This window comes from Castor canadensis, chromosome 1 (genome assembly GCF_047511655.1).
Source record: "Castor canadensis chromosome 1, mCasCan1.hap1v2, whole genome shotgun sequence".
NCBI lineage: Eukaryota > Metazoa > Chordata > Mammalia > Rodentia > Castoridae > Castor > Castor canadensis.
In genome coordinates this window covers 191,778,922-191,789,005 of record NC_133386.1, presented here as the reverse complement: position 1 = coordinate 191,789,005, position 10,084 = coordinate 191,778,922, and the positions used below count along the sequence as shown (strand labels likewise).

The window sequence follows — 10,084 nt, the reverse complement described above, 5'->3', positions numbered from 1 at the left end:
GCATTCCTCTTTTTCTCACTATTGCCTTGGCTATTTATGTTCTTTTGTGTTCCCAAATGAACTTTAGGGTAGATTCTTCTATTTCTTTGATGAATTTCATTGGGATTGTGATGGAATTGCATGGAACATGTAGATTGTTTTTGGTAGAGCCATTTTTGCTCTGTTGATTCTACCAGTCTATGAGCACAGGAGATCCTTACACCTTCTGTAGTCTTCTTTGATCTCTTTCTTCAGGAGTTTGTTGTTCTCCTTGTAGAGGTCATTCACATCCTTTGTTAAGTTTATTCCTAAGTACTTGATTGTTTTTAGGCTGCTGTAAATGGAATTGTTTTCCTATATTCTTTGTTAACTTTTTCATTGTTGGTGTACAGAAAAGCTAGTGATTTTTTTGTAAGGTGATTTTGTATCCTGCTATATTACTGAAGCTGTTTATGGTTTCTAAGAGTTTTGTGGTGGAGGTTTTTGGATCTTTGAGGTATATGATAATGTCATCTGCAAATAGAGATACTTGGACTCTTTCTTTAAAATGAAATTTTGTCATTTGCAAGTAAATGGATAGAACTGGAGAGCATCATCTTAGGCCAAGTAAGCCAGGCTCTAATGGCCAAAAATTTCATGTTCTCCCTCATATGCAAATTACAGAACTAAAACAAATGCAGTAATATTATTGGATCCGGGTTATACACTAAGGGGAGAACACTCATGGGAGGAATAGGACAAGGTAAGGAAACCTAAAGCCTGAATGTGGTTGATGTGTTTAGTGTAGAAGAGTGAATAAAGTAATCGTAAACTGGCATACGCCACTATGGGAAGGGGACCAGGAAGTAACAAGAGGTTTGGCAGAGATGAAACAATGTGGGTTGCAATACACAAGTGTATAGAGCAATGCTATGAATCTTGCTTTGTTCTTTACTGCAAACTAGCAAAAATGCTATGTCTTTCTTATCTGTTACATTTTCTCTGTAACAAAATCAGAGAACCAGAGGATGAAACAGGTTTTTCATGGAAACGGGATGGGAAGTGGATTGTGGTGGGAGAAGCACAAATAAATGTGTACACATGTAAGTAACTGCAAAAAATGATAAAATAAAAAATAATTGAGATTGGTTACAATTTTAAGTTTGTTTTCTCTATTTTTAGTGAAGTGGCTGTTTTTACATAATTTCCCATAACATTTTTATGAATTCTTGAAAAAATTGTGTCTGATATATGGAATAGGATAATTGTGTTTTTAATTATTTCATGATAGCTTTTGTTTCATAGAAGGTTCAAATGTGGTGTACTGAAAATAAAGTGTGTATTTGCAAATTACCCAAATTTTCAAAAATATGTCATTACGAAAGGGAATTATAGTAACTATAATTCTGTAAATTATTAATACTATTATGTATTTTCTTAAATTAAAACATTCTTCTTTTTTATAATTAAGATAACATTAGCATTTTTTATTTTTACCACAAACATCATGTATTATAAAATTAAAATTATTTATCTAACCTTCATCACTTGTCAATCTTGGTTCTTATTCACAAGTTTTCTCTTTTCCTGGATTTAAGTACTGTCTACAATGTAGCATTCATACATAAGTTCTCAGAGGTTAACTATAAATTTATGATCTCACAAAATATATATTCCTGGACCTTTTCGTAATACTATTAAGTGATTACTCTGCAATTTCATTTTTCTACTGATTGTTTTTGCTCCATTCATGTTAACTCATTTACATGGATACTGTTCTTTGATTTTGCTGGATATACAATCTTATAAGAAAGTTGCATGTTTTCCTAAAATATTTGCTACTTTTATACACTTAACAGCAAGGTGGATATGTGTCTATTAGTCCAGGTCCTCACCATCACTTTGAAGTGACAAATTTTGAATTTATAGAAATTTTATGCATATGCTACAGTATGTTATGTGTTACATTTTTAATTGCCAGATTACTATGAAAGTAAACTATGTGCCTTATCAATACAGGGGTCTGTCTTTATGAACTTTGCATATGTATTTTGTCTAGTTTTCTATGGGATAGGGGATCTTACTTGTTAGCTCAAGAGATACATAATTGTATGTATGAAGTCAACTCTGTTGTATGTACATCACTACATATCATACTACATTTTCACAGGAAAGATAGTATAGTTCAAATCATAGGATTATCTCATCTTTGCTTGTTGCCTCCCAGTCAGATAAATTGATGTAGAAAATGAACATATCTTAACCCATACTAAACTCTCATATGGACCAAATAAGAAGACAGCCAGTACAAAAAAATTAAGAATGACAAACCTACTTCGTCATAGAGTAGGCCATCTATGGAAAAAGTATATTAACAAAAAGTCTACTTTATTTTGGTGGAAATGGAATTTGAACTCAGGGTTTCATGCTTGTAAAGCAGGTGTTGTACCACTTGAGCCACATTATCAGTACATTTTGCTCTGGTCATTTTTGGAGATGGAGGTCTCAGTAACTATTTGCCTAGCTGGCCTCAAACCACAATCCTTCCAATCTCAGCCTCACAAGTACATGGGATTATAGGCATGAGTCACTGACACCTGGTAAAAGTCTACAACTTTTAAATAAGAATTATCTTTTCACTTAGAGACTGAAGGAAGTCTTATCCATGTGACAAAAACAGACAGGAAGGAATAAAAACAGCCAGCAAGGAAAAACAAATCAAACAGCAAGTTTTGTGGGTACATTTTATGAGTATATATACTCAATTTTATGAGTATTGAAGAATGTTGCCTTCATGCTGCAGTTACTAGTTTCCAAATAACTATGAAAATAAATGACATGAATTATAATAAAAGAACTCTGCCTTTGAGGAATTCTTATATACATATTTTGTCCAAGTTTCTATATATTTTGAATTATATTTAATATTTCTCAAGACATATCTTCATATATTTTCTAGACTCTATTGTTTGCTTTCTAATCTACAATTGATTTGCATGATGCAGACTTAAAAATTCTAAAGCACAAAACTCATCATTTTACATTTTTTACTTGTGTTTTAAGAACTTTTTAATGCTGGACAACACACACACACACACACACACACACACACACCCACACACAGTTACTTTTACTTGGCACTGTTTTATGTGCCAGGCAATGGATTTCAATGATCATTCATTTAATTTGACGTTTGAGGAAAGGAATGACAGAGGTCATATCTTAAAGGAGAGTTTGGCACCAGTGAAAAACAAATCTTAATGTATTGTGCAGCAATATAATGAAGTAGGATATGCTGTACATTCATCGAAGTCTTATATAAATTATGCAATCATCTTTTAGGAAAATATCCTTTTCTTGTACTCTGCATTGTAAGAATATTGTTCTTCAAAGATCAATTCTTAATTCTGAAGAATTAAGATTAAGAATTCCTACTTAATTCTTAATTAAGAATTTTTCCTAATTCTTCAGAATCTTTAGTTCTTCTTAATTGATGAATTATTGTTCATCAATACTGTGATTGGTGAATAAGAGAAACCACTGGTGAAAAAATGAGTTATCACAGTAGTAATTTAAAATTCTAAGTAAAGATTAAAAGAAGAAAACATAGCAATTTGAACCTATTTTTTAAGTGAATCCTTTGAAATTAAAATGATTCCTGTTGGAAGCAGGGTTAAACGAAAGCCTGGAAAAGAAAGAAATGTTTTTGTTGTGATAAGGATAGGTATTCGGGGAGATTCCTAGCATTGCTTCCATGTACAAATGTGTTATATTCTAAGTTGATTCTTCTTGAAATGACTTTTCTCTAGTTCCTGATCCTCTTCTCCTATTGCCCTGTGTTGCTTTAAAGTTTCTGTATTAGTTACTTTGAAATGAGGACAACAAATACTGTCATGTTTTTTGGGTTTCTTACCTATCTTCATACCTCCCTTGTGTGCTCTCACTTTTATCATGTGACCAAAGTCCAATCCCCTTGCTGTATTTGCCCTTGATCTATAGTCTACATATGAGGGAGAACATACGATTATTGGTCTTCTGAGCCTGGCTAACCTTGCTCAGAATGATGTTCTCCAGTTCCATCCACTTGCTTGAGAATGATAAGATTTCATTCTTCTTCATGACTGAGTAGAATTCCATTGTGTATAGATACCACATTTTCTTAACCCATTCACCAGTAGTGGGTCATCTTGTCTGATTCCATAACTTGGCTAGTGTGAATAGCGCTGCAATAAACTGAGCAGTAAGGAAGGGAGGCATCAGTAAATCTCACTATATGATAGAGGTGGAAAGAAAAGAAAGAAAAGGATGGATAGAAAAGTGGTCCAGAGGGAATACAAAAAAGATGGGTGGAGACTCAATTCTGGAAGGTGCCAAATTTGACAGGTTTTATAATTTATCCTTTAAATTGTGCTTTCTTGTTGTTTTTGAGTATAAATATTATTTTAATAAATGCTACTGTCTTGTAGCACATACAGAATTAAAAACTGGATTTACACCTGTGCTGATATCAGTTTGATCAAATTTTTCACATTAATGCATACTGGAATTTAAGTAATATGGGTGCAAAAATATTTTTGCATATATATTTATAACTGTTAAATTATCTTGATGGCTTGTTCCCTTTATTCGCATGTGGAGACTTTTAAAATATCTTCTAATTACTTTGGCTTGAGGTCTGAATTGTCAGACAGGAGTATAGAGACTCCAGATTTTTTATTATGATTATTTTTTGCTGTGGGTGCATTGTGACATTTAGAAAGGTTCTTAAAATATATCAAATATATTATAGTTGAATTCACCCCCTCCATCATTCTCCTTTATCTCACTCCCCTTTTTCTGGAATAGTTTAAAGAGGTCTCATTTTTCCATTTACATACACGTGTACACAGTATGTGTACAATATTCACCCTCCTACACCCTTTCCTCATCCCCTCCCCCATCCCATAGGTACCAACCCCCTGACAGGACCTGTTCTGTCCTCCTGTTTTCCAATTTTGTAAAAGAAAAAAATGACTTTTTTTGTTTGTTTAAAATGGCTTTATAGGGAGTTTCCTTCTGACATTTCCATATGTATCTTAATGTCAAATTTTATTTGCAATATCATTTTCCACCTTTTACTTTCATTCTGTCTGTGCCAGAAGGTGTGCAATTTAATCCTACCGTGTTTTTAAACCCAATCACAAAGTATGTATCATTTATTTGGAGAGATAAGGCCTTTGCATTTGGCATATTATTGAAAAGTATGTTCTAATTCTAATACTTTTATTAGTTTTATTTTTCCTGATTGATTTAAGTAATCTTTGCTCTTTTTTTCTCCCTTATTTATCATAGAGATTTGCTAGTTTACTGATTTAATAACATTTGAGTCTCTGCTAATTTTTCTTTTCTCATGCGTTTTTCTCATTTGTTTTATTATATATTTTTGCAAATATTTACATTATAAACATTTTTTCTTTTATTTTCTTAGTAAGATGAGCTGCATTTTGATTTTTTGCACAGGTAGATTGATATTTTTTATTGTTTTTACATTTATTTATATGTATATACATTGTTTGGGCCATCCCTCCCCCTCCCTCCATTCCCACCCTCACTTCCTGGGCAGAACAGGTTCTGCCCTCTTGTTCTCCAATTTTGTTGAAGAGGAGGAATAAGAGATAAAAAGAAAGATACAGCATTTTTGCTACTTTGAGATAAAGATAGCTATACAGAGAATGTTAAAGAAATTTTTATAATCAAGTGAACATGGATCTTTACTGTTTACATATTGTTACATTCATCAGATAATATTTTTTCACTATTTTCACATAATTATGTCTTCATCATCTTTGATATCAGGGAAACATTCCTCAATCAGTTGGAAAATATGCCACATCTTTAGTTTTCCAAAAGTTTCTAGAAGTCAGAATTTCCTCTTTTACTCTACCATTTAGTAGAATTTAAAGATCAAGCCACGTAGACTTGATTTTATGGTGAATATACAGAGCAATTTTTAACATAAACTTCCATTTTGGTATTCAGTTCACCCACTTATGTTTTTTCTTAGAACATGTGTAACTCAAAAATTTTAATATTCCTCTACTAATGAGCCTAACCTCAACTACAGATTGCTTATCTACTCACATTCTGAGTGTCCCTACATTTAAATGTTTTCTCATTCTAAATTGTTTTTACTTTTCAGAATTACTTTTGGATAAAATATTAAGTTCTCTTAATTCAAATCACCTTAGCAATTGTTCCAATTATCTGTCACTTCTTTCTAAAACAATTTTAAAATCAAGGTACAAATAAAATAGAAAGTAACTATTAAATTCAATGAAATGCCTTATTATTTTCAAACTAAAGCCCTGTTTGTTCTGTGTTTGCCTGTCCACTTAAGGGACAATCAAAAGTCTGAACCACACTTATTATAGTGGTAGGAAACTGGTTTAAGTTTATTCAGAGTTATCAAAATAAGATACTGGAATATTTTGCCTTTATTATAGTTATTATTTATTATTGAAGTTAATTTGGGGAAGTATAAAATCATTAAAATATCTATTAAATTACATGTTTCCAGGCCAGATGTTTTGGTATAAGGCTGTATTCCCAGCACTTAGAATTGGCAGAAAGACCACAAATTTCCAGTCATCCTGGTGACATAGCAAGTTCAAGACTAGCCTGGGCTACATAGTGAAACCTTTTCTCAAAAAATTGTTTTTCTGGGGTTATTTATCCTAGAAGCAGCAGGCATAGCTCTGCCCCTTAAACAACCCTCATATGTTCATGGGCTTGTACATGCATTGGAAATGCTCCGCCAGTAAGCATATCAGTGGTGTTAAGTACAACACTTCCATCCAGATGAATGTGACTGAAGTTGGCAAGGTCACAGGCAGGTTTAATATCCATGTTAAAACAGATGTTATTTGTGAAGCCTTTTGAAGAATGGAGGAGTCAGGTAACTACAATCTTAGATGAGCCAAGGTTGATGGCATTTTTTCAAAGAACTCTTGACTCAAGAAAAATGTGAATGTAGAATATTTATCATAAGGAAGGAGAAACAAATTTTTTTCCACAATTATATCTACCCTAATGAATTACATTATGAAAACTTCACTTCTTCTCTGTTCAATATATTTTTGTAGGAAAGTAAAATATTTTCTTGCACATATAACATTTATTTTATATTAATTTTTGATAATAAATGAAAAACAGTATAAAGTACTTAGTAATATTATTTCCCACATGGCTGTGTATGTATGTTTTTATGATTCTGATAGATTATATTTATGCATATTTGATTCACTATACAAATCATTTTACTATATGATAACATAATAAGAAAACAGATCATTCTACTTGTGATGTAAACTAAATGACATGAATATTAAATTATGAAAAATAATGATAAAAGGGAGAATTTTAGATAGTGAAATGGATGATAAAATTTCTGAAGACATGACAAATATTCTCATCAATGCATATCCAATTACCCTCTTACTAGATAAATAGCATAGTGGAAATAATAGGACTATCTATGTTTAATGTCTTCAGGTTGGGTAATCAAATCAATGTAGTCAAAGAACATATCTAAACCAAGAGATATTACATTATCATATGGACCAAATATGAGGAAAGTCAACAATAAGAAGAGCAACAAAACAGTTTCATCATAAATTAATGATTTTACGCAAGAATAAATAAATAAACTATGACTTTTAAATAAGAATTATACTTGTCATTTAGAGAGGTAAGGAGGAATTATCACCAATTAAACAAAAATGGATAAAAAGAATAAAGATCAAGCAAGTAGGGAAGGGGATAAAAGAAAACCTGGGAAGCTTCTATGAAGAGCTGAAGAAGTGTATCTTAATTGTTGTATCCACTTTTATACACATATGTCCTGAATTAGACAAAATTAAATGTTACACTGCAGCTATGGATTACTAATAGTCAAATATGTTGAGTTAGTAGATGCTTTTCACCTACATTTTAAAAAGAGAAGGACGCTTAAATCCTCTTGTAGACTAGGAACATTTGAGAACATTTATATGATTGATCTTTTTTAACCATCACACTACAATGAACCTCCTCATACCACAATTGAGATTGGTTTTAATACAAACCAAAGAATTGTGTAAAGACTAAACTATAATACTTTGCTTACAGAAAAGAATAAAGATACATACAAGCACACACAGACACTTGGAAGTGTGCTGTATAGGTCTACCACGAAGAACACATTAACTCACTGTTAATATACACTATAGCTTTTCACCTCCATACTGTATCCACATTCAGGAACATGTTCCTTTGGCCTCAAGACTCAACAGTACTTCAAATGTACTAGAGAATATCCTTAATTATTGTACCATAATTTATTTTTCCCTTCAAGAATGACAGTCATTTATTATTTTGTTTATTGGTATATTCATTACATTTTCAACTTTGACTCATGCAAAGAAAGTCAACTATATGTTAAGTTTATTGGCATTTTTAAAACATTCTGAACAAATTCACATCAGGTTAACATCTAATTCTGAATTTTAGGATTCATATTGGATTTATCATTTACAAAAAAAATTGCTTATCTTTTTCCATGTACTTTGTAGAGCACATTTTACATCTTTGTTCCTTAAACTATAAATCAAGGGATTCAACATGGGGATAATCAGGGTGTAAAAGATGGAAGCCACTTTATCAGTGTCAAAGGAGTGACTGGACTTCAGCTGCACATACGTAAATATCAAAGTTCCATAGAAGACAATGACTACTGTTACGTGGGACCCACAGGTAGAAAATGCCTTACGCCTGCCTTCAGCAGAGTTCATTCTGAGAATGGCTATAAGGATAAGCAAGTAGGACATAAGGATGATCAGAAGAGATGAAAGCAAATTAAAAGCTGCTAAGATCAGAATAATCATTTCAATTTCATGAGTATTTGAGCAGATCAAAGATAACAAGGGGAGACTATCACAGTAGAAATGACTGATGACATTGTAGTCACAGAAAGATGAAGTAAAAATCTTTGTGATGACTAGAAGAGACACAAATGTGCAGTAGATATAGGGAATTACCACCAGTAGCCAACATACTCTTTGCGACATGACGACAGTGTAGAGGAGAGGGTTACAGATGGCCACGTAGCGGTCATAGGACATTGTAGACAGAATAAAAAATTCACTAATAATAAAAACAAGAAAGAAAGATAGCTGTGTAGCACAAAGGTAATAGGAGATCGTATTTTGATTGAAAACAAAATTTAACATTTTGGGGACCACAGCTGTAGAGTAACCAAGATCTGTAATAGCCAGATGTCTGAGAAAAAAAAACATGGGGGTTTGTAGCCTGGAGTCCACCATGGTGAGGATGATCATGCCCAAATTTCCCAACACTGAGCTTAAGCAGATGATGAGGAACAGCCCAAATAATGGAGCCTGCAGCTCAGGACGTGTGGTGATGCCCATCAGGATGAATTCCTTCACAACAGTGACATTGTGTTTTTCCATTCAGTTTTATTACAAAACCTATTCTGGATAGACACAGTTAACAAAGTTACCTTTCAAGTAGAAAGATATTATTGATTAATTATGCAAGGACAGTGTGAATAACATATATTTGAACATTCAAATGAAGACTATTTGAAAATAAACACATATTTCAAATTAAATTATGATGAGACAGAAATAGATAAATTTTTCTCAGTTAAGGTGGCTTCACTTAAAGAAGAAATTACTTCAGTGTCTGTAGAGATTGTGTTTTCTCAGGTGGGTACTGATGTTTTATGATCTGCAACCATTTCAGCTGACAAACGACTGGTTTTTAAATGATATTTGATCCAAGGTGATATTCAGGACAGAAACCTTCCTATGAGATTTAGAAACACTACTAGATATATAAGTAGACGAATAGATATGTATATAGACAGACAGAAAGAGATATACACAAGCAGAAATGTAGATAAAGAAAAATAATAAAATTTCAAATGTTAATAGCTTTAGGTTTTAGATGAATAACAAATTATTTTACTCTTGTTTTCTATTTCTCATATACAATTTAATCATATTACGACTATAAATACCTTTAATTAAATGACATAGGTCATATTCCAATTACATAATAAAAATTTTGAATGACAAATTTCAAAGTA

The 10,084-nt window shown here is 32.2% G+C and overlaps 1 protein-coding gene across 1 annotated transcript; it reads right to left on the bottom strand.

Annotated features, from left to right (window-relative positions):
* Positions 1-8,501: 8,501 nt before the first annotated feature.
* On the bottom strand, positions 8,502-9,443 carry LOC109674854 (olfactory receptor 8K3-like). Its single transcript, XM_020151728.2, has one exon. It carries the CDS (start codon positions 9,441-9,443, stop codon positions 8,502-8,504), a length of 942 nt encoding a protein of 313 aa, XP_020007317.2.
* Positions 9,444-10,084: the final 641 nt, after the last annotated feature.

What these genes read in the sequence shown, in the direction of transcription:
- LOC109674854 (XM_020151728.2), bottom strand. Translation starts at nt 9,443, where the DNA reads ATGGAAAAACACAATGTCACTGTTGTGAAGGAATTCATCCTGATGGGC.